The sequence below is a fragment of the Hemicordylus capensis genome, chromosome 3 (genome assembly GCF_027244095.1).
Source record: "Hemicordylus capensis ecotype Gifberg chromosome 3, rHemCap1.1.pri, whole genome shotgun sequence".
Taxonomy (NCBI): domain Eukaryota; kingdom Metazoa; phylum Chordata; class Lepidosauria; order Squamata; family Cordylidae; genus Hemicordylus; species Hemicordylus capensis.
Window position 1 is genome coordinate 358,370,579 of NC_069659.1, and position 24,857 is coordinate 358,395,435.

The window sequence follows — 24,857 nt, forward strand, 5'->3', positions numbered from 1 at the left end:
GGGGGGGGGGTTGGGGACTGACAAATCCTTTTTCACACAGTACACAATTGATCTATGGAATTCTTTGCCATGGCATATGGTGATTGCCATCAGCTTGGATAGCTTTAGAAGGGGCGTAGACAAATTCATGGAGGACGGGTCAAGCAAGGGCTACTAGTCTGAGGGCTATATAGGCTAGGAATGCGCACGGACCTGTTTGGAAGTCCTTTGATGGGCCTCTGAAGGGGTTTGAACCTTTGTACACTGCCTAGGTATGCATGCATATGTCAGGCAGTATATAAATATGATAGATAGATAGATAGATAGATAGATAGATAGATAGATAGATAGATAGATAGATAGATAGATAGATAGGGCAACCTCAGGATTACCCATTGCTTAGCAAGAAGGATTTCTTCATCTGACACAAAGGGCATTTGTGGGTCCTAAACCTCCTCGGCTCTTTCCCCTCAAGCCTTTAACGGCCTCATCCTCAGCAAAGAGACAGGCTCTCTCACGGTTGCACCCTGGCCCCAATGGGCCTTCTCGATTCCGGAAGCCGCTTGCTTCCCCCCGGGGATGATTCGTATGGCCTTGTGTGGCCACCTCTGGGGCACATGGATGCACGCCTGCTCTGTGACAGTTTGGGGGTGGGAAACTGCCAAGCAGGGAAGGAGCGACATCCACCCAGCGCTTGGCGCAGGCTGGGCAGAGAAGCGTCCTCAAAGACAAGGCTCAAGGCAGCCTCAAGATGGCAGCCGGAACAGGAAGACTTGGAGCCCGGTGGGAGGGAGGGGAAAAGGCCTCTCTCGGCGACATTTGTGTTTTCCTGAGTTTTGTTTCCATTCGGCCAGTCTCGGGTCTCCACAGTTAGGAGGCGATTATCCTGCACACTGGAAATTCAGAAATAAAGACTGTGCAACTCGCCCCAGAGTGGATGAGACCAAAGATGCATCCCGTCCAGAGCTTGGGTGTCATCAGTGGAAGAGCTCTCTGGTACTAGGCAGAGCCCCGGAAGGCTAAGCCGAGTGGTGGAAGCAAAAGGCCAGAGGCGGTGAATCATGGAGCTCCCAGGACAGGGCACGGCAGGGACACCAGGAGCCCCCATCGAGGCCTGCAGCAGCAGGTGAAGACGGCTCTGCTCAGGCCCTTTTGCCAATTTAACTTCAGGTAAAAGGTAAAGTTGTGCTGTCGAGTTGGTGTCGACTCCTGGCGACCACAGAGCCCTGAGGTTGTCATTGGTAGAATACAGGAGGGGTTTGCCATTGCCTCCTCCCACGCAGTGTGAGGGGATGATACCTTTCAGCATCTTCCTATATCACTGCTGCTCGACAGAGGTGTTTCCCATAGTCTGGGTAACATACCAGCAGGGATTCGAACCAGCAACCTCTTGCTCCCTAGGCAAGTTACTTCCCCGCGGCGTCATTAGGTCAGACACCCACCTAAAACTGAGTGCTGGCCATTACAGAAGCACTTGATCCAATGGTGAGTGTATCACAAGTAAACTCTGATCCATGCTGGGCAGGCCCGGTGCCTGCTGCCAGAGTCTGGCCCTGCTCCGGCTCAAGTGGGAAGGGACTGAGAGGGCTCGGAGCTCTGCGTTGTAGGACCCAGTGATTCCTGTGACCTCCTCTAAGGGGACTTCCGGTGCAGCTGATAAGCAGATGGAGCTGGGATTTCAGACTCCTCACTCACCTGAGCCACCAGGCCCAAGTGCAGAGGTTAGGAATGTGCCCTCCTCCCCACTAGGAAGGTCTGTTGGAAGTTCCATGAATGCCACTGGAGGTGAGTTTGGGAGCTGTGGAATTTCTCGGCACTGAAGTCCATGAAATTCTGCAGATTCCTCTTGGCAGCTCACAAGCAGGCCATCGCTGTTTTATCCGTTAACTGCCCAGAGATGAAAGTTTGATAAATAGACAGAAAAATAGACCAATCAATCACTGGGGTAGCCACTCCTTGTAATCTGTCCTCAAAATCTGGCAATTAGAGACATTGTCTCTGAACATGGAGGTTCCATTTTAGGTATCATAGTTCGCAGGCAAGTGAGAGAGGCCTGACAGCTGGGTGAGGCTCAGGGCATTGACAGCACTGGACCACCTGAGTCGTGCCCTGGATCATTACCTTTGTGTCATAGGAACATAGGGAACTGCCATATACTGAGTCAGACCATTGGTCTATCTACCTCAGTATTGTCTTCACAGACTGGCAGCGGCTTCTCCAAGGTGGCAGGCAGGAATCCCCCTATAGCCCTCTCTTGGAGATGCTGCCAGGGAGGGAACTTGGAACCTTCTGCTCTTCCCAGAGCGGCTCCATCCCCTGAGAGGAATATCTTGCAGTGCTCACACATCAAGTCTCCCATTCATATGCAACCAGGGCAGACCCTGCTTAGCTATGGGGACATGTCATGCTTGCTACCACAAGACCAGCTCTCCTCTCCAGGATGTCCTCCGCACTGTTGACAAGCTGGGCACCCTGTTACTGCCTGAACCCAAGTCTAGCCAGGCAGGTGGAGAGACGAGTTCACCAAGGGAGCCCTTGATCCAGCAGAAGGCTGCTGCCAACTAAAAGTGTTCTATAGCCAGCAAGTTCTACAGCTCAAATGCAGCTGTTTTGCTTATATTCGTATAATTATAAAAACTGTGATGAGATATTGTGAGCAGACATAGTAATATTTCTTGATTTTTTTTTTGCAGTTATAATTTTCTTAGACCCATTGGAAGGGAGGCCCCAAGGGAAGCAGCCAGGTAAGCCCTCTGTCTTTGGAGCTGGAGCTCAGTCCTGGCACAATGTTGCCTCCCTTTGTGGAGGGGTGTCATGGCTCAGACTTCTGACTCAGAAGAGTCAGAGCAGGACGACTTACCAGCTAGTGAGGGCTTAGAGGGACAGCCACAGGATTTGACAGAGAAACCAGACTCTGGAGCTGAGGATTTGCAACAGCTGCCAGACATGATCTCTGATGGGGAAGAGCCTGAGATTTCACCTGTCTTGAGACAACGTCTCAAGAGGTAGGCTCAGTGGGAGTCACACAGGTGTAGGAGATCCCAAGAAAGAAAGCCAAAGTGCTGACTCAGGGAAGCCTGATTGGCTGCTGGTTCTCTTGAGCCATATATATTCAACAGTCTCTCTTTGCTCTGATGCTGTTTGCAGCATCATTAGCTGCAGATAGTGTGTTCTTGAATCTCAACCATTTCTGTGTCCCAGTTTGCCTTGTCTATACTTTCATGCATTGTTCCCTTAACTCCTTGTTTTGTGTTCTTCACTTGTTTCATTCCTTGTTTTGTCTTTTCCTTCCACTTATTACTCAGTTAGTGTTAGAGGGGGGTACCTAGTTTCCGTTCAGGGGACTTAATCCATTGACTAACTGCTTTGTGAGCCTTTTATTTTCCTTCATTTGGTTTCGCTGCTGATTTCTGGTTATTCTCAGGGAGAGTGCTGAAGGGGGTTGTAAAATCCTGTTGGGTTAGCTGAGCTAACAGATTCACGACAAGGGTGATGGAGGAGGTGAGGAAGAAAGGAAGCTGCCTGACGTACCAAGTCAGACCCTCGGTCCATCTAGCTCAGCATTGTCTATGCGGACTGGCAGCAGCTTCTCCAGGGTTGCAGGGAGGAGGCTTTTCAGACAGCAGGCTTTACTGCTTACCATGAGGCTTTACTGTGAGTTCGGGGCATAACAGATATTTCAGCGCAAATATCGCACAGATTTGGGGGTGGGGTAAGTCTGGCCGATATGTGAACGCAAACCCACCCTCCTAAAGTAAAGTTGCAGTAAGGTTGCTGTTGTCATATCCCTGCTTGAGGACATTGGAGAGGAGGGGGGGCAGATGACTTACTAGAAAGTGGGGAGGCGCCTGAGGAGGAGCAGGTTGGTGAATGGATGGGGAGGCAGTTGAGACAGGCCAGGGTGAGTGTTTGGCACAGGAGGGGCCAGCAGGGCCGGGTGATCTTGGGAGAGAAGGGTCAGGATCTGAGCCAGAGTTTGAATGGCCATTATCTCCTTGAGGATGCAGACGGGAAAAACGTCAACAGCCGCTGAGGGAATTACAGAAGAGTAGTCGGCTGAAAGAAGGCATCAGAAATGTGAATGGCACCTTGCTGACAGCACAGGGACTGCAGTGTCACAACACAGGAAGTACAGAAGCACACTTAGCAGATCCATAGTGACCCTGTTGTAGGGTTTAATCTGGAAAGTGCCCTGAAGAAAGTGTGCTGAGCCAGCTGAGACCACTGTTTACAGGCAGAAGAGCGAGGAGGGTGTGGAACAAAGAGAACCCTTTGTGGAGGATGATGGCAGCTCTCCCTGGACATGCAGGCACTCCTCTAGTTACAAACACTCAACTTTACAAACACTTGACTTACAACCACACCTGTATATACTGTTGGGAATTCTCTCTGGTAAGAGAATCCCTTTCTCATTATAGCAGAGTGCACAGAGGCACAACACAGCGGAATTTGGTTAGGCATGTGTGTATGCTGAGAGTAAAGTAACTTGGAGCCAGTTCATAGTTTCAAATCAATAGATACATGGCATTTATTAGAGAACTCCATTCTAGATAGGAAAGTGAGGAGTTAGGCTCTCTAATCTAGCTAGCTAGCTGTATGCAGATGGATTTTGCATCTTCTCTGCACACATGGTGCAGGGAGAGGAGCTTGCTTGCATATTGCAAAGTAGAAGGAACAGGAAGAGAAGGGAGAGAGGAAGTGCAAAGCAGGAAGGAAGTTAATCCCTAAGGAGTAGCAATCTACATTCCAAAGGGATAGTGTCAGAGCAGTAGAGAAGGGATGACCAATGTCTTGACCCTCTAGCCCTCTGACTCACTAGTCTGTCCTCCTGTGTCACTGAGACAAGAGACAGTGCAAAGTCCTTCACTTCCAACACATACAAACAACACTTCACAACACTGTACATAAAGGAAGCCCCCAACTTAGAAATGCCAACCCCAACATACAAACCAGTCGTGGCTCTTTGGAACTACTGTATAGGCATTCTGAGGTATGAACATTTGATTTATACAAACCAGCTTTTGGAACACAACCCATTTGTAAATTGGGGACTTCCTGTATCTGGCTTCCCAAACTAGAAGGGAGCCCTGGATTCTTCTAGAAGCATCAAAATGGCAGAGGGGCTGTGGGTCCAGGCCCCAGATCTTTGAAGTACCTAGCAACACCCCTGGTGAGGCTGTAACCCCTCCCTGGCAAATAAAGGCAGCAGATGCACCCAGTGAGTCTGTGTGACCCTTGGGGACATATCAAGCTGTGGTCCTGTCCTACAGTGTTGAGCTGCCCCCTTCAATAAGGGACCAGATTCCTTTAGCAGCTCACCTCCAAGCTCCTCTCTCCCTACTTTCTCTGCACCTTAAATGTTCCATAAAATCAAAGAAGGAACATGGATATGGCCATGCTTTGCAGCCACACCCAGCCTCTCTCCCTGATGATGAAATATCCTTGTGAAGCCACCAAGCCCAGCAGATCAAAAGTCCACCCAGGAAGCTCCACCAGATGGGCAAGGCACTTGCCCTAGGGACCAGCCTCACAGAGGGTGTCAAGAGCCTCCTGTGGCTGGGCAAGGTAATTGGGAGGGTGGTGGCCTCTCAGCTCCAGGCAGTCTCCAGGCAGACTGATTATCTAGACCCATTTCAAACTGGTTTTCGGGCAGGCTATGGGGTGGAGACTGCCTTGGTCGGCCTGATGGATGATCTTCAACTGGGAATTGACAGAGGAAGTGTGACTCTGTTGGTCTTTTTGGATCTCTCAGCGGATTTCGATACTATTAATCATAGTATCCTTCTGGAGCGTCTGAGGGGGTTGGGGGTGGGAGGCACTGCTCTACAGCGGTTCCGCTCCTACCTCTCGGACAGATTCCAAATGGTGTCGATTGGAGACTGTTGCTCTTCAAAATCTGAGCTTAAGTATGGTGTCTCTCAAGGCTCCGTACTTTCTCCAATGCTATTTAACATCTACATGAAACCACTGGGAGAGATCATCAGGAGATTTGGAGCTGGGTGTTACCAGTATGCTGATGACACCCAGATCTACTTCTCCATGTCAACTTCTTCAGGAGTTGGCATATCCTCCCTAAATACCTGCCTGGAAGCAGTAATGGGCTGGATGAGGGAGAATAAACTGAGGCTGAATCCAGATAAGACGGAGGTACTTATTGTGCGGGGTCGGAACTCTAGAGATGATTTTGATCTGCCTGTTCTAGACGGGGTCACACTTCCCCAAAAGGAACAGGGTTAGGGTTAGGGTTCTCAGTCTGGGAGTACTTCTGGATTAACGTCTCTCCTTGGTTTCTCAGGTTGAGGCGGTGGCCAGGGGTGCTTTTTATCAGCTCCGGCTGATACGCCAGCTGTGCCCGTTTCTCGAGATCAATGACCTCAAAACAGTGGTACATTTGTTGGTAACCTCCAGACTGGACTTCTGTAATGCGCTCTGCGTGGGGCTGCCTTTGTACGTAGTCCGGAAACTTCAGTTGGTTCAGAATGCGGCAGCCAGGTTGGTCTCTGGGTCATCTCGGAGAGACCACGTTACTCCTTTGTTGATGGAGCTTCACTGGCTGCCAATAGGTTTCCGGGCAAAATACAAAGTGCTAGTTATAACTTATAAAGCTCAAAATGGCTTAGGCCCTGGGTATTTAAGAAAGCGTCTCCTTCACTATGAGCCCCTCTGCCCATTGAGGTCATCTGAGGAGGTCCGTCTCCAGTTACTGCCAACTTGTCTGGTGGCTATACAGAGACGGGCCTTCTTGGTCACTGCCCCAAGATTGTGGAATGTGCTCCCTGCAGAGATACGATCCTCCCCATCTCTGGCAATTAAAAAAAAAAAATCTGAAAACCCATCTTTTCACCCAAGCTTTCCCAACTTTTCAAAATTGTTTTCATTTTATGGTTGGTTTTAAATTGTTGAATTGTTTTAACTTTTTATATGTGTTTTAATTGTTTTATGTTAACCGCCCAGAGATGAAAGTTTGGGCGGTATAGAAGTTTGATAGATAGATAGATAGATAGATAGATAGATAGATAGATAGATAGATAGGGAAACAGAAGTTTCCCATATCATGTAATGGAACCAATTTTACAGAAACCTGGGAGGTGAGTGCAGCTGCCAAAGACGGGGATGATACCAGAGATAGGCAGATTCTGATTTCCTTTGGGAGTGTGTTCCAGAGTCTCAGGGCAACCCTAGAGGAGGGTTGGAACCGGTGGCAATCACATCCGGACCTTCCCCAATGATCTTAATCGGCGGCAGCGGGGTTCATGAAGAAGGCGGCGTTCTCTTGAATACCCTGGGTGCCTCCAGTTTCTCTTCCTTGTCCTCCCTCCCTCCTCCTTTTCTTCTTTTGTCATATCTGGCTGAAGCAGTTTCCTGCTTCTTGGCTCCTTACCCAGGTAGGCTGCTCCTACTGAAGCCACCTCTGCTGTCCCTTTGCACCAACGTGGGATGCTGGGAGCTGTGCCAGAGGAGCCCTACCTGGCCCCCAAACAGATGGTTGGCAAGGAGCTGGCATGGGGGTCCCAGAGGGCCAAGACCGAGGCAGCGACTGCCTTCCAAAAATGTACCCAACAAGGGAATACAGCAGCAACTGTGGCCCAATCCTTTGCCATTTTACCCAGAAGCCAGTCCCACTGATTGCAATGGGACGGACTCCCAGGCCGGTGTGCGAAGGACCTCAGCCATCAGCACTTGGAAGCAGGATGGAAGATGCCCCCGGCCGGGAGTCATGGCCAGATTCAGTGGCAAAGCTCACCAGCAGGATGGCAAGGCATCCATGCAGCCCCATCTCACAGCAGGAGCTGCTTCAGGCGTGCATTGGTATGCACAAGGCCTCTTAACACCACCAACCAGGGGTCTCTGCAAAGAAAGGCTAGGAAAGCCCCCTGCCAAGACCCCAGGGCTCAGGGTCTGATGAGGTACTGCCATGACTCCCTCGGAATTTGGGCTCCTCCTAGCTCAAAGACACACTTTCACAATGTTGGTGCAAGAGAAGCAAAGCAGGGTGATCTGGGGTGGGTGCAACCTGCAGAGGTGCCGACTGTCTGTAGACGGCAGAATGTATCAGGGCAGCGCACCTGAAGCAAAGCAGGCAACGCTTGATCCTAGAGGACTGACTGCTAAGCTAGAAAGGTATGATTTTGCCAACGATTCCACTGGATTTCACAATGAATACAGAAACGGCTGAAACAGACAGAGTTCCAATGTATTTAACAGAAGCTACTTTTTCTAACCAAGCCATTCCTTTGGGCTCACCTGTAAATGAAAGGTGTTTCAAATTGCTCCCACTGGCCATCTGCTTGTGGGCATCGGGGGACAGGAAGGGGATGTTTTATGTAAGCGGGCTAGAAAAGCTGTACCCCAATAATAGTCATGGGAAGGATTTGCTTTAGGTCTCAAAAACCAGAGGTATGCGTTTTGCCAAAATCCAGGTTTGCTGAAGCACGACTCAGTTCGACTTGCTATTGATCATCAATAGTGTGTATGTGGAAAGACTGAGTCAGGGAAATAGCAGTTGCTGGCTGAAGACAGAGACAGGCAGAGCTGCACCCCAAAGAAGTGAGGGAACTCATCTCCTGGAAAGATGTGTCTCCCAAGGGACTCCTGAGATGGCAGGCAGCCCAAGTCTGACCTCGTGGGACCAACCGGACACAGACAAGACCTTGGGGGGACTCTCCAATATGCCGAGTAAGCAGGTCTTTTCGCCCCAACCTCCAGAAGTGGGGTGACCAGGAGAAGATTATGCCAGGAAAATACTTCCTTTGAAGCTTGACTCTAAAGGAGACCTCCTTGGGAGAACTAAAGGGAAGAAGCCTCTATCTGGAACCAGGATGTGCAAGCACCACCTTTCTCTGTCCTTACCAAGCCCCAACGGATTCTTGGAGTTGCGGCAACTCCAAAGTTTGTTAGAGTAAGCATGAATGTGTGAGTGAACAAGATGCATTATTAAGCCTTGCTATAGAAATGTGGACTTCTGTCTTTGTTGCTGCCAGGGGTGTAGCTATAATGGAGCGGATGGGTTCAAAGAACCTGCCCCCCCCGAGCTCCTCGCCTCTCTATCTTCTTCCTGATCTCTCTCATTCTGAGGGGCAAACACAGGCCCCCTTACGCTAGCTATGCCCCTGGTTGCTGCTAGTATGATTCTTGCCATCTTCATCATTATTTGTCACGGCTGCCAATGCTGAATTTATTTACCTTGGTGTAACCCTGGCCGTTTTAAAAGTTATATACATTAATGCCAACATTATATGAGGCTTCCAGTGTCTTCCTCCCTCTAACACTCTGGTAGCAGAGGGACCCCAACCCCACCTCACAATGTTCACCAGGAAAGAAGAAGGTAATACGAGAAGCAAGAGATTTGGGGCTGGGACTCACCATTTCCGTCTCCTCTCCCTCGCTGAGCAAGCTCCGATGGCTCCCTCCATGATCCCTCCTCCCCATGAACAGCTGTCAGGTTGGGTGCCTTGAGCTTCCTCTGGTATTTCCAGGGCTTTCCTCAGGGTGAGGACAGCAGGGATGGATCCCTTTATATGCCCAGGTAGTCTGCGAAGTCCCTCCCCACCCTTCTTGGCTGAGGCTGAGGACAGACAGTTCCTCCCCACAGCTCCAGGTAGGAAGCACCTGCCTTGGCATGAGGAAGCAAGCTTAGCTTGGCCTTTGCTTGACCTATCCAAAGGGTGTGCTGGTGAGGAGAGTTAATTCTGCTAAGTTCTGCTGCTGGCAAGAAGCTCTGGGGACCGGCCAAAAGGGGGCAGGTTTTGCCAGGAGGGATTATGGCATTTCTCTGAGTTGGGACGTGTGGCTGGCAGAAGCAGAAAGGCAGGTCTTGGTTGATTTGTGCATGCAAATTGTGCTACGTACCGAAACACTTGACATCACTTTGAAAGGGTAAGGAAGAAGAGACCTGCCCCTCTCTCCACACTGACCACCTGAGACACCTGCTTAATTGTAATGATGGGGCTGTCTGTGGCTCTGCCTTGTTTTCAAGTCTTTATTGACGTAAGCCACTTCCAGCTACTGGGAAAGCAGCTGAGACGTATTTAAAGGGATGAATGAATAAGGATCCTGGGCGTTTTCCAGATTACACGCTCCAACAGTTTCACAACGTGTCCACTTAGTGCCCCTCCATATTGCCTGCGTGCCATACATATTTCCGATGCATTTTGGATTTTATTGATGTGTTGTAGCCCTATAACGTTGCACATGCGTTGCAGGAAAGTAGCTGTATTTTCCGTGGTAGGAGGCTTGCCCCGTCATTTACGTGTTGCACCGTGGTGTGGCGTGGACGGTTCAAATAGCAGTGCAATGATTTGTTGGTTTTTATAGCCCCTTTCCATCCCATTCATGAAATAATCTTTCCAGGAAATGAAATTTTTAAAAATAAATTCCATCCAGGTTTTTGCGCAAAGGTACAACCCGATTTTCATCTTAGCTTTTGATTTTGATCGCATTTGCTTTTGTTTTTCATCAGACTTATTTTTCAGACATGTTCATGGGATCTGTTGATATGTAAAGCCACAGTTTTTAAAAAAAACATAATATCACTCTTTTTCTTGTGCAAGGGTCACCTTTCGGCCCTAGCTGGGCTGCCCCCTCGGTGCCTTGGCAGCTTTGCGCCAAGGCACCGAGAATTTTCAAGCCACTTCTAAGAAGCAACACTTTAACCGGCACAAATCTCATAGTCCGGAAAATGCCCTGCGAGATGTTAAAAGCTGTCTCAAGAGGAGCACTCCCTGCATCCCTTTGCCCTGTCATCTGCCCTCTTGCCTGGCTCCAATCCTGTTCCTTCGTAAGGAAATAAGGACATAAGAACAGCCCTGCTGGATCAGGCCCACAATCTATCTAGTCCAGCATCCTGTTTTGCACAGTGGCCCACCAGATACCTCTGAGACGCCCATAGGCAAGAGCTGAGGGCAGGCCCTCTCTCCTGCTGTTGCTTCCCTGCAACTGGTATTCAGAGGCATTTTGCTTCTGAGGCTAGAGGTCTCAGACCAGTAGCCATTGATAGTCCTGCCCTCCATGAATTTGACTGAGCCCCTTTTAAAGCCATCCAAACTGGTGCCCATCACCACATCCTGTGGCAGAGAATTCCATAGATTAATCATGCACTGTGTGAAGAAGTACTTCCTCTTGTCGGTCCTAAATTGCCCAACCTTTAATATCATGGGGTGACCCCTGGTTCTAGTGTTAAGTGAGAGAGGGAGAAAATTTTATCTGTCCACTTGCTCTACCCAGTACATAATCGTATACACCTCTATTATGTCTCCACTTTTCCAAATGAAAAAGCCTCAGACGCTGTAGCCAGGGGCCTAGAGCACCTTCCTATGAGGCAAGATCATCTTGGTCCCCCTCTTCTGCACCTTTTCCAGTTCTACAATGTCCTTCTTTAGATATGGTGACCAGAGAATCGTATGCAGTACTCCAGGTGTGGCTGCACCATAGTTTGGTATAAGGGCATTATAATAGTAGCATTTTTATTTTCAGTCCCCTTCCTAATGATCCCTAGCATGGAATTGGCCTTTTTCACAGCCGCCGCACACTGAGTCAACACTTCCAACGAGCTGTCCACCACAACCCCAAGATCCCTCTCCTGGTCAGTCACCGACAGCTCAGATCCCCTCTGTGTATACTTGAAGTTGGGGGGTTGCCCCAATATGCATCACTTGACACTCGCTGCATCCACTGAGCCCAGCATTTGACTGCAGTAAAAAGTCCAGTATCTCACCAGCTAGGCAGGCAAGAGCCTGGACGCAACTGAGTGGAACCTCCTGAACCTTCCACTTGCTTCTTTCAGCGTCCCTCTTTGAGGTTCCAGGAATTGATGGATGTGTTTACAGCCCACTTGTGGAGGGTGGGGGGTTGGGATGTGACTCCTAAAAGAAGAAGCTCCTCTGGTCCAACAGTTAATGGCCAAGAATGCAGCTAAAGCCCACGGCAGGGGGTGTCAGATGCTATCACCTCTGGTCTGCAGGTGCCTTCTTCAGAGAAGGAGGTCTCACTAAATGGCTATAGGCTCTCTCCTGCTCCCTGACTGCAAGCAAACTCCTGCAAGGAAGCACTGGATTGGGTCCATTGGAATGGTTCACCCAATAACACCGCAGATCTGCAAATGAAACACAATTAACCAAGCTCATTAATTTGTTGAGTGACTATCTAAATTCATGGTGGGTTTACAACATATTTTATTCATTCATTCATTCCATTTATATACCACCCTTCCTAAAGTGGCTTAGAGTGGTTTACATTAAAATCAAAAACACATAATAAAACAATCAATTAAAAAAACCCACAAAAAAACCCACCAACATTTAAACCAAAGCAGGACAAACATTCATGGTTGGAAACAATGTATTTCTGAAGCAGCAGCAATGAAACAAACATTTATCGTGAAATCTTGTTATACTCATTGTATGGGTTACACATTGTTTACATTGTAGCAAGTCGATGTATTTTATGCTTACATAAATAGTTTACATCTTGTTCATTTGGTGGTATTTGTTTTTGTATTGTTTATTGATAACAGCCAGCACCAAATGCCCTGGTGACCTCACCCAGTCGTTTTATGTAGTTTAAAAGCATTGGTGGCAGCAGGGAGACCTGAGAGACTCCAAATAGTAGCTCTTGTATGGAAGAGCAAATGTCACCAAGCACCACCATCTGAAATCTACCTGAGACACAGGAGTGGAACCACTGAAAAACAGTACCTCCTATCCCCAAGGGTGCCATGGCCGATGGCACTGAAAGCCGCGGAGAGAGCCCAAAGAACCATCAGCGTCATACTCCCTCCGGCAATTCCCTGGTGAAGGTCATCTGTCAGGCCAAGCAGGGCCAACTCAACCCTGTAGCCTGCTCTAAAGCCAGTTTGAAATGGGTGTAACCAGCTTCCTCCAAGACCGCTCGGAGCTGGTCAGCCACCACCCTCTCAATCATCTTACCTGACCGAGGGAAGCTGGAGACTGGCCTATAAGTACCCACCACTGGCCTATAATTGTCCATCCAAAGTGGGCTTCTTCAGAAGGGGCCTCACCACCGCCTCCTTCAAACAAGATGGCACCCTGCCCTCCCTCAGTGGCATATTACACTGGCATTCAAAATGATGCAACAAGAAACAGATGGGATTCAGGGACAGAAAAACGGAAGTCCTTCTTCTCCACACAATGCTTAATTAACTTTGGGAACTCGTTGCTATTAAACGTTGGGGGGGAGCCCTGTGTTACCTGAAGGAAAGGCATTTTTCATATGCTCAGAGAGCTTATTCTTATTGATGGATGACTGTCCTTTCTCTTCCAGAACTCCAACATGGGGAGTTCATGTCCCTAACGTGCACATTGTCCTTTCTTTGCCTCCCCAATGCTACTTAAGCACAGAGAGGAAATACACTTCGCACATGCTCAGAGCGCTTTTATCCTGCAGCCAGCAGAGTGCCATTTGAATGTGGTGGATTCCCTTTGATGTGTGCGCGCTGCGCTCCGTGCGGGAGAGCAGCAGCAATCTGTACATTCCCAGAGGCCATTGACACAGAGTAGACTGATAAAGTGTAGACTCCCACACCCGGGCCATCTTCCGGGTTGACTTGATAAGTCCCCACGCCTTTTACTGAGGCCGATTCACGGCTTGCGATTCAGAGCTGGCTCGGGGCTGCTGCAGCAGCGTGTGGCGGCGGGGGGTAGGGGCGGCAGGGGTGGAGTTTTGATTGCAAAAATGTCCCCTTGGGGAAGGGTTTAGCATGGAACATGCGCACCGAGAGACTAGATCGCCACAGACTACACTGCAGGGGTGTGGTAAAGCGCGGCTTCACCCTCTGGCCTGCAATATTCGACACTGCAGGGCTGTCACCCCTGCAAGGTCGACACTGCCGGGTGTCACACGCAACCCTCGGCCGCAATACAGGGCTAAAAGGGGCATTCGTTGTACTCACTTGTGCCCTGCAGAGTGGGGGGACGCAAAGAGCGGCGGCGTGTCACGCAGCCCACGCTGCGGCGGATCGGAGCGAGACTCCGAGCTCGGAACCCGGCAGGGGCCCGCTCGTGGCTTCCTGAGTCTAGCCTTTCGTGCCTCTATGCCTAGAGGGTGTGGTGCGTCGCTCAAAACATCCCCCCGTCTCGCCGCGCACACGGAACCTTGGTGCCGCGCGGCGGGGCGCTTTGCTTGAGGGACGCGACCTCTGCTGCTGCTGCTGCTGCTTCGGCGGCCGTTCTTGCCGGAAGCCGGCGGGCGAGCGAGCGAGCGGGCCGGTGTGACCGACGGGCCGGGCTGGGCTGGGCTCCGCTCCCTCCGGGGACAGGATGTGGCGGGCCCGGTGAGTAAGGAGCGAGCGGGGTGTGTGTCTCCCCCCACCCCACCCCGGAGCTCGGAAGCGGGTGCCCGAGCCCGCTGCCCGCCAGAGCCCAGCAGAGCGACCCGGGGGGGGGGGAGTCGCGGCTGCGGGGGCGCCTCCCCCCCCACGTGCTCCCCGCTAGCCCACCGGAGCCCGGCCGCGCCCCCAGGTGCTTGCACGGAGCCTTGCGAAGGTAGCCTGCGGCTGCCGCCCAGAGCCCGGCAACGTGCGGGGAGGAAGCGGGCTTGGCCCTCCTGAGCAGCAGGATCAGAGGAACATAGGAAGCTGCTATCATAGACTGAGTCAGACCCTGCTGGGTCCATCTCGCTCAGTATGGTCTTGGCAGCGGCTTCTCCAAGGTTGCAGGCAGGAATCATAGTCTCAGCCCGATCTTGGAGATGCTGCCAGGGAGGAGGGGACTTGGAGCCTAGATGCTCTTCCCAGAGCGGCTCCATCCCCTCCAACCGCCCCTCCATGCTGACTGACAGCAGCCTCTCTCCAAGAAGACTTCAAGCGCAGGGTCTTTCCCAGCCCGACCTGCAGGTGCTGCTGCTGCCCCGCCGGGTTGGCACCTGGGACCTTCTTCATGCCGTGACCCCACCCGCTGAGAGGGGAAGATCTGACCGTGCTCACACACGTAGACTCCCATCCAAATGCAAGCCAGGGCAGAACCTGCTTAGCAAAGGGGGCAATGCATGCTTGCCCCCCCCCCCAGACTAAGTCTTCTCTCGTGGGTCCCCAGGAGAGGCTGAAGCAAGGGCAGGCAGGCAGGCAGCTTGCCCCTGTGGAGGGCCCATTCCCCAGGGCTTGCATGCAGAAGGCCCTGGCCGACCTCCTGCTCATCTCAGTCTCACTCTGGCAGGCCGCTTGGACAGGCAGAGGCCCGGTGCCTCGCTTTGTTTCCCGTCTGGAGCTGTGCAGGCCTTGCCAGCAGAAGAAGACCCCAGAGCCAGTCTCCAGAGAGTAGCAGTCCCCTGCACATCTAGCCTGGAGAGCTGCTGCTACCTGACCGGACGGATGGGTGGCCAGTTCCATATAAAGTAGCTTTGTACCATTCCGTGTAAAGGGGTCTTTGCTCAGCAGGAGATGGCATCGTTTGAATCCAGAAGGTCTGATTGTCAGGACCAAAAGGGAAAGGATCCCGGGTTCCAAAGCCGGGAAAGGGACTTTCAGAGACATTGTGGAGCAGACTGTTTCGCTTATTGGCGCCCCTTGGCTTCCGTACATCTCTGCAGTGAGGGAGCCGGGTAAAGGCCCGCTCATGGGGCCCTGTGTGGCTGTGGCACATAACTCACCTTTTAGCCAGCAGTTTCTTTCAGAGCATAATTAGAAGGAACAGACTCCATGGCCATTTAATTGGTGCTATTATAAGTTCTTAATCCTACCATGAAATCTGTATTGCAGATGTAACAGTCAAGCTTTAAACCAAATTAATCTTCATTCTTGCTTTAAAATGGAGATGCTTAGAAAAGAGAGCCTGATTTTTTTTTAAAATGTCAAGCCTGCTCTTCATTTGGCCAGAAATATTGAATCTTGTAACTTTCCCTGCTCCTTCAGTTGCAGCTGCAGTACCAAATAATAAAACAACTGTGTTTCTCGTTGCCTCTCTGCACATAGCAATTGTGGGGCTCATCTTTGGAGAACAAAATATAAGCAGTGGCCACACTGAAACCACGATTGTCCCGTTCCTAGGACCACTTTCCTAAATAATCGTACTGCTGTCTAATGTTTATTTTTATTTTATTTTTTGCATTTTATTTCCTGCTCTTCCTCCAAGGAGCCCAGAGCAGTGTACTACATACTTAGGTTTCTCCTCACAACAACCCTGTGAGGTAGGTTAGGCTGAGAGCGAAGTGACTGGCCCAGAGTCACCCAGCAAGTATCATGGCTGAATGGGGATTTGAACTCCAGTCTCTCCGGTCCTGGTCCAGCACTCTAACCACTACACCACGCTGGCTCTCATGTTATGATTATAGATGTGGGTTTCAGTATTTGTGAATTGTTTTATTACGTGCATTACTGGCCACCTGCTTGCTTTACCCCAGATGCAAGTGGCTTATCACCCCAGTTCCCACTGAGCAAAGTTTGTGAGAACACAGTGACCCCGATCTGTGCTCCTGAGAAGGGAGCCGCGGATGTCCAGCACAGCTTAACTAGCCTCCCCAAATGTGGTGTTGTGCCCTTGTGAATTTGCCCTGTTGGTTAAGACTGGGGCCTTCACGGATCAGACTCCTCTGTTCTCAACATCTGCTTCTTGTGCCTCACTCCTTGCACGTCCCACTCTGCTCCTTGGAACTGAGCAGTCCGTAGCTGGGCAACAGCTGTAACTGCTCAGGCTGGAGGCTTGTGAGTAAGGTCGGTCAGATCGTCGTTGGGCTGGGGCTATGTTTAAGCCGTTGCTGAATGCTCTTGTGCTGGCTTTGACTGTATAAACGAGTGCTCTGCCTTCTTTTTCTTTCAGTGTTGTCTGTCGAAACTTAGCAAATGGGACCCACGGAGCAAGAGGGAAGGCTTCGCTGCAGAAATCCCATCCGGTCTCGCAAAGGTTTCTTCACTCCCTCTGCTCAGTTTCCAAGTCTCAGAGGCTCCCGTTATGGACCTCAGTGCAGCCGTTCTCTACTCTGAGTCGCCGTCCTCTGCGCACTACCAGACTCCTCCTTGTAAAACATGGATCCCAACCTCACAGGAACTTTTGGCTAGCTAGAGTGGCTTCCAGGCTCCTAAAACTTCGCTATATTGTCCTGGGCTCTGCTGTGGGTGGAGGCTACACGGCCAAAAAGGTACTTGGATCTGCAGTAGCAGTTGTGCCATCCTTGCTGCATGGTTGTGTTCATTATTTGAGGAGTTAAAAGATTTGAGGGTGGAGAATACAGAGACGCTGCTCCAGGATCATTGCCTTGCAAGGGGAGTCTCCCACAAAAGATAAGTAAGAGGGAGAGTGACAGCGGCTCATGACATTGCCAGCTAACACCCCATCAACTTTCTCGGTGTGCCAGGAAGTGGTTTTTGGGGAGGGAAGGCTCCAACCTTTGCCCCTGCCCTCCCCCATCTGCACGGTCTATCAGCGCACCCTCACCCCCTCCTTTTCCTTGCTCCAGCTCTCTTCGCTCTGCCACTGGGTTTTTTGAGGTAGAGCTGGGTATTTTGAGCATAGTTTTTCAACATATGGTGCTTGGCTCCCTGGGAGTACAAAGACACAGGCAGAGCATAGGGATGAGGGGAGAGGAAAAGAAGCCCACTGGAGAGGATGGAGAGAAGTGTGGCTGCTCGCCATTACTGCTCAGTTCTTGAGGCTGGTTACTGCCTTGAATTCGTGACGGTTTGTCTCTCTTCCCCTGCCTGTCTCTGTGTCTCACCCTCTTTTCCCCTTTCCGGATCTTGTCCTTTCTTCCTCTCAAGTGATGGCAAAAAGGCTGGTGTGCCAAGCAGTGTGTAACCCTTTATATTTCATGCCATGTGCAGCAGTAATTTGTGTGGCTCTGCCTCCCCCCCTTTTTAGCCCAGGTTCATATTGCATTGTGCGCCCCAGGTGCAGAAGGTGGCAAGCCTAATCCCCCCCCCCAAAAAACAAACAAACCCAGGCATCTGTTGTATCACGGCCCTGTGTACACAGCCCTTCTTGCAGCATGCCTCCTGTGCTACTGTAACTATAACATCCACTGGAAAATTGAAAGAGGATCCTGGATTTTCCAAGAAACCTTGATTTAGAGCATCTCTGGAGTAGTGCCAACTTCTTTCAGACTGTACTGCCCTAGAGGAACCAAAATGACAGCAGGTGCCATCTTGAGGGCTTTTCTTTCCCATCAGCAGAATGTAGAAGCGATGGCAGGAGGGTATGAGGAGCCTCCTGTTTGCTCCCTGCCAAGTAATAATAAACTAATAATAATAATACTCTATTTGTTATCCGCCCTATAACAAATTGTTCTCTGGGCGGCTCACAACACAGCCTTAAAACAGCCAATAAAAACATATATCACAAAATCACCCCACATTGGGGCAGGGGGGAGTACAAAATAGGATACAAAACAATGTAAAAAATTTAAAAATCAGTTTTGAAAATCAAAATTTAAAAGGCCTGAGTGAACGAAAAGGTATCTGAAAGAACAAAGTGATGCCAGATGAACCTCATTGGGGAGGCGATTCCATAAACGGTGTGCAGCCACTGGAAAGGCCTGGTAGCCACCCGCCTCAGCTCGTTTGGCAGAACTGTATGCCAAAGCAATCCGCTTAAGTGGAGGGAGGAGGAGGGAGAACCTTTTGAAGGGTGGGGCTCTTTCCATGGGTTTGGAAGAGGAGAAATCCTGGGGGAGTGTGCTTGGGAGTGGGACCATGAATGGAGAGGAGGAGGGAAAGGTTATTTTCCCTCTCAAAATCGATATGCTCGTGGCTATCCCTCGAAACAGACGCACCAGGGTTTAAACAGTGGCACACTGTAGACGTGTAATTCTTTCTACTGCATCATTGTGACAAATACTTTCATCTTAGACGTATGACCAATGGAGAGACATGGTGCCTGATCTCAGCGAGTACAAGTGGATTATACCTGACTTTGTATGGGAACTGGATGAATACGTTGATTTTGGTAGGTGCCGGACATTCCTTCTGCTTCTAAGGCTGAGTTGACATGTAGCTGGGATATGTGGATGGACACACACCTGACACTAGCTCGGGTGCCCCACCGCCCCAGCTAGGACACTGCCTTCTGAATGGGCTGGCTTGAAAATGTGCTGCCTCCATGCAGTTGACCTTTTGTGGCAGTGCTCTTGTAGTTATAGCATCGTCATTTTTTAATTGTTCAGATTTTTAAACAAATATTCTAATCACTTTTCCTAAGTGCAAAGTTTCTCATCTAAACAGAACCACTAAAAGATCTAATGCAGCAATAAAATAATGTCCAACATTCAGTTCTAAAGCAATGACAATAAATGATTTTACAAGCAAAAAAGTCATAACAATGCCAGAATTGTGTTCCAAAAGTTAGTTGGGAATTATGGGCTAAGCAATGCACTCTCCCTTCCCGGCCCTGACACCAGTGAGATCCGTCTTGGAAACCTGAGTGGGTCTGCCACACTGGTTAAGGTCCAGGTGCCTAAAACTGCCACCCTGCTGATGTCTGGAGAGAGGCTTGGCTTCCTACCTTGCCCTGCCTCCTTCCTGACCGAGCTGAGTCCCTTGGCTTCCCCCTTCTCTGGGTGGAGGCAGCTTCTGGCTGGCCTCCCCAGAGTCCTGCTGCTCTCAGACAGGATGCCCTGGGGAGGGGGCAGAGGTGCCCTCAGGAATTGCACCAGCTGGGGATTGCCAGGAGTGGATTTTTGCTGCAGCTGGGCATATTTTCTGTTTTAATAATAATAAACAACTTTATTTGTCAGCCGCCCCATAACAAATTGTTCTCTGGGCAGCTCACATAAACACATAACATACTAAATTGCAACAGACCAAAAGCGGGGCGGATACAAAATAAAATACAAAGCAATTTAAAAACTAAAAAACAAACCCCACCCAAAACATGTTTAAAAAATCAAAGTTTAAAAGGCCTGAGTGAACACAAAGGTCTTTACTTGGTGTCTAAAGGAAAAAATGATGAAGCCAGGTGAACCTCACTTGGGAGGCGAAATAATAAATGGGGGAAAGGTAAAGTGTGCCGTCAAGTCGATGTCGACTCCTGGCGCCCACAGAGTCCTGTGGTTTTCTTTGGTAGGATACAGGAGGGGTTGACTATTGCCTCCTCCCGTGCAGTATGAGATGATGCCTTTCAGCACCTTCCTAGATCACTGCTGCCCGATATAGTACCAGCAGGGATTCGAACCGGCAACCTTTTGCTTGTTAGTCAAGCATTTCCCTGCTGCGCCACTTAAGATGCAACTACCAAAAAGGCCCTCTCCCTAGCAGCTACTCATCTCACCTCATCTGGCAGGGTCACTTGGAGAAGGGGGGATACTTCAGGAATACTTGTGTGCTCCAAATTGGTAGATTCATTGCTGTCCACTTAGAAAGAAAGAAGTTTAGACTTGCTGGGGCAGGTGTTAGACTAGGTTTGAATAATTTCAGGCCCAAGGGACCTGGTCTGGTCCAGAGAACATAGGATTGGGATCAGGACCCCAGGGGGTCTGAGTTCAGCCAAGAACTCAGCAACGGCCTTGCAGCTACCCACTGTCCTTCAGCCACGGTTTCCCATTTTGTAGAATGAGAATGTTAGCAATCTAGCTAAGAACATAAGAACAGCCCTGCTGGATCAGGCCCAAGGCCTATCTAGTTCAGCATCCTGTTTCACACAGTGGCCCACCAGATGCCCTTGAGAAGCCCACAGGCAAGAGGTGATGGCGTGCTCTCCCTCCTGCTGTTGCTCCCCTGAAGCTGGTATTGAGAGGCACCCTGCCTCTGTGACTGGAGGTGGCCTATACTTTGTCCAAGCCCCTTTGAAAGCCATCCAAGCTAGTGGCCATCACCACATCCGGTGGCAGAGAATTCCATAGATTAATTATGCACTATCTGAAAAATTACTTCCTTTTTGTTGGTCCTAAATTTCCTGGCCCTCAGTTTCATGGGATGACACCTGGTTCTAGAGTGAGTTTGTTTGTTTGTTTGTTTATTTAAAATATTTATACCCTGCTTCTCCAGTGCACAATTGCTTGGGGCGGCTCACAACAATAAGATAGACACAGATACAATAAAAGTAATAAAAAAATTTTTAAAGTCAGATTAAAAACCACAATTACTAGGTTCAGATTAAAACTGAAAATGATAAAAAGGCTAAAGAACCTACCAGATATAACAAAACAATAATAGAGCATTAAAAAGCTTCCTTAAAAAGGTGCATTTTGAGATTTTTTTAAAAACACTGAGGAAGGGAGCCACTCTCTGTTACTACTACGGATATTTATATATCACTTTTCAACAAAAGTTCCCTAAGCGGTTTATATAGAGAAATAAAAATAAATGAAGATGGCTCCCTGTCCCCAAAGGGCTCACAATCTAAAAAGAAGCATAAGGCAGATGCCAGCAACAGCCACTGGAAGGAACCACTCTCTCTACTCCATGTATGATTTTATAGACCTCTGTCATGTCTCTCCATAGTTGTCTTTTTTCTAAACTAAAAAGCCCCAGCAGGTGTTGTAGCCTTGCCTCATAGGGAAGCTGCTCCAGGCCCCTGATCATCTTGGTTGCCCTCTTCTACACCTTTTCCAGTTCCACAATGTCCTTTTTTAGATGTGGTGACCAAAACTGCATCCAGTACTCCAACTGTGGTCACACCATCGTTTTGTATAAGGTCATCATAATGTTATCCATTTTATTTTCAATCCCCTTCCTAATGATCTCTAGCATGGAATTGGCCTTTCTCACAGTTGCTGCACATTGAGTCGACACTTCCAACGAGCTGTCCACCACGACTCCAAGATCCCTCTCCTGGTCAGTCACTGACAGCTCAGATCCCATCAACATATGTGTAAAGCTGGAGTTTTTTGCTCCCAATATGCAGCACCTTACACTTGTTTACATTGAACCATAACTGCTATTATGTCGCTCACTCCTCCAGTTGGAGAGATCCTTTTGAAGCTCCTCACAATCTGTTTTGGATTTCACTTCCCTATTTAGGAGCCAAATTTGCAGATGACACCTGTCATCTGAAAATTTGGCCCCTTTGCTGCTTACCACTAGATTATTTATGAACAAGTTAGAGAGGAATAGTCCTAGCACAGAAACTTGGGGGACCCCACTTCTTACTTCCTCTCAAGATTTGTGGAAAATTTTCAAGCACCCTGCATGCTGTAAGTGCCCACATGGTTCCATATGCCTTGGTGGCATCATGTTTGAACTACTGCAATGTGCTCTGTGGGGTGCTGCCTTTGGAACATGGTCCAGACCACAGTGGCCCGGTCAGTGGTGGGTGCTGGCTCTTGGGACCATGTGATCGTGCTATTGTAACCTCTTCATTGGTCACCAGTATGCTTCTGGGCACCATTCAAAGTGCTGGTTTTGCGCTTGGCATTGGAATCCTCCTTCTGTACAAGCTTGCCTGCTCTGTGTCCTGCCAGGGTCTTCTGTCTGTCTGGTTAGGTCCTGGGAAAGTATTTTCTCTGGAGCCCCCTCCCAAGAGGGGCTCATTTGACCCATTCACTGCTGGCCTCAAAGCCTGGTGGACATCTTTAGGAAGGCTTCCAGTCAGCACTGCTCTCTCTGTGCTGACTGGCTGTTGTTTGATAATGTTTTAGTATTGTGTGTTAAACTGCTGTGATCCACCTGGGGCATTGCACTTTGTAATGGAAAGGCAAGAGATAGGTGTACAGAATAAGTCAGTGCTGTAGAAATTATTGATATATGTGCTGTAGTTTAAAGCTGATGGCCCTTTACATACTGATTGGATTCTAATTTCTGCATATTTTTAGAGGGCTTCCATGTACCTGAAGGGTATGATGCATTCCATATGATGTTACACAAAAATCTTCTGTAGTAGCAGTGCTTGAGATGTGTTCCAAACCTTTCAGACTGAAAAGAAAGGCAGAACAATCCAGCATTAAAGCTAAGGTTGCAATCAGTTATTTTTCTCTATAAATCCTGAAGTAACTAACTTTTTTCCATCTTCCTAGAAAACCTTAGAAAAGCCCTTCCTGATTCAGAAGACCTTGCAAAGTTGGTGCCTGATTTTGACAAGATTGGAGAGAGCCTCAGTTCACTAAAGGGCTTTTTCACACCTGGTGAGGGCATTTTTCATCTAGTTTAGTTATAAGGATGTATAAGATTTGGAAAGCTTGAAGGATCTTTTGTAGCTTTTCAACCCTCTTAACCTCAGCAGTCCTTTTTGTACCAGGTAAGTGGCTGCAGGAGCATCCTTGGGCTTCGTGGGGACAGTGCAAAGGAACTCGGCTGCTCCTGGCCTCTCTTATGGCCTGTCCATAGTGGAGGCTCCACTCCTTGTGGTGATGAGAGGAGGCTGTAGAGAAAGAGGAGTTGGCTTGTTTGACCCTTGGTCCCATGTTGGTTATCAGGGGCCCCTTGTTGCCTTGGTTCCCGCTGAGAAGTGCTCACAAATCCAGCTCCTCTTTTGGGTTTGGTTCTTAGGCATCCATCATTTCTTGATTGTGGCACTTGCTACAAGATTACTTTTCTGATGGTTCAGATGCTTGAATTATGCTCTGTTCCACCCTGAACAGTTGTGTTGCTTTTATTGCTGGTAACATGAAGATCAGGTAGATTGCCACACATGGTTTGCTAGAGGCTGCTGGATACTTGAAGGGCCCTTTGATTTCCCCAGGTCTGGTATTTGAAGTGGTTCCCATCATTCTGAGCCTTTATCTCTGCTATGAGGCTCTGTCTGATGCCAGGGCCTTTCTGGTTCTGGGACTCTTAAGGTTTCCACAGGCATGACCTTGGAAGCCAGCAGGAGTCTGTCTCCCAGTAATCTTTCAAGGTGATTTTCCTTGTCTTTATCAGTCACTCTTCATGCAGAAGAGTGGGATGGAGCAGTTAACTTTGACTGGGGCTGAATGGAAGGGATGTGTGTGGAAACTAATGACAAGTAGCTGAGACCTCCTATGTGCTTTGGGTTTGTTTTTTTTTTTAAATCGCAATGTCATTTTTACTTCATTGTGAATTTATTTTCAATCCACCTGTCTGTATTTGTTGGCAGGCCACTTTGGTAAGTTTGCCATCGTGTCTGGCCCTCGTATGAGAACAAAGTGTCTCACATTTGCTTTGACATTTGTTTGTATTTATAATTTTTATTTCCCCCTTTTTTTGCTGGTTTTCCACAGGTTACAATTTGGTTAGTGAAGTCATAGCAGCTTCTGATCTACTTCTGTTGTTAGGTGTGTAAAAAGCACTTTCTAATGCTCCTTAACATTCCTCCCCTTTTAAAAAATAGTCGGGGGTGTTTTCGGCTAGCAAGGTCGGAGGGATGGGAGAACACTGATGAGACGGAAACCTTTTAGCTGTCATCTCCAGTTAAAACATCCAGGTCAGCATGGGACAGAAGCGGCCCCTCTGCAAGACCCTGGAGGGCCGTTGTGATTCAGAGTGGACAGTACAGGGCGAGGTGGGCCGAGATCTGGCTCAGGGGAAGGCAGCTTCTTCCCTTCATAACTTCCTTTTGTGTGATTTGGGAACACAGTGGAGTCGATCCTTGTAGACTCAGTTCTGCAGAGTCAAATGCTTAATACATGCTCTTTTTCAGTCTAAGTAAACTGCATTTCCAAGAGAGAATGGGAAATCAGTGCTTCATTTTAAGGATTTCAATAACTAACATATAGGCAAACATTATGCTAAAGAGGTTCTGCAGACATCAGGTGGCTGTGATGTCCCATGACTAGATATACTGTAGTGCTTCTAAATGGCTCACATTGTTTTGTGCGACGGAATAATGCTAGGTGGTCTGCACACAGGTGCAGGGTGCAAGACCCATCCAGACCCTGCAGTATGCAGGCCCTCCAGCTCTGTCCCACTGGTGGGCATTTCACTAGTCTGGCAGCAAACCCTCACCCTTGCTCCATCAGCAGAAATGCTTCCTGAAGCAGCTTCTACTTGCAGAGAATTTTGAAGCCCCTGGAGATGGCTGCCTTGGCCTCATGAGTCTGTGTTG

The 24,857-nt window shown here is 49.1% G+C and overlaps 2 protein-coding genes across 8 annotated transcripts in view; one reads left to right on the forward strand and one right to left on the reverse strand.

The window, feature by feature from the left end:
• The window catches only part of LOC128352215 (probable cation-transporting ATPase 13A4), a 74,503-nt gene extending 60,509 nt beyond the window's left edge, over positions 1–13,994 (reverse strand). For all 4 annotated transcript variants that reach the window (XM_053312593.1, XM_053312591.1, XM_053312590.1 and 1 more), the window contains exons 1-2: positions 13,886–13,994; positions 9,343–12,070 (exon numbers count right to left, since the gene is read on the reverse strand). In XM_053312593.1, the coding sequence (XP_053168568.1) occupies positions 9,343–9,408 (66 nt within the window). In that variant the 5' untranslated portion in view covers positions 9,409–12,070; positions 13,886–13,994. The remainder of the gene's footprint in view (positions 1–9,342; positions 12,071–13,885) is intronic.
• A 115-nt stretch (positions 13,995–14,109) lies between these two features.
• Positions 14,110–24,857, forward strand: part of OPA1 (OPA1 mitochondrial dynamin like GTPase) — an 81,381-nt gene continuing 70,633 nt past the window's right edge. For 2 of the 4 annotated variants that reach the window (XM_053308838.1, XM_053308840.1), the window contains exons 1-5: positions 14,110–14,266; positions 16,746–17,064; positions 18,770–18,866; positions 22,870–22,977; positions 24,034–24,087. In XM_053308838.1, coding sequence (XP_053164813.1) covers positions 14,253–14,266; positions 16,746–17,064; positions 18,770–18,866; positions 22,870–22,977; positions 24,034–24,087 — 592 coding nt within the window. In that variant the 5' untranslated portion in view covers positions 14,110–14,252. The remainder of the gene's footprint in view (positions 14,267–16,745; positions 17,065–18,769; positions 18,867–22,869; positions 22,978–24,033; positions 24,088–24,857) is intronic. The other 2 variants (XM_053308839.1, XM_053308841.1) reach the window with 1 other exon arrangement.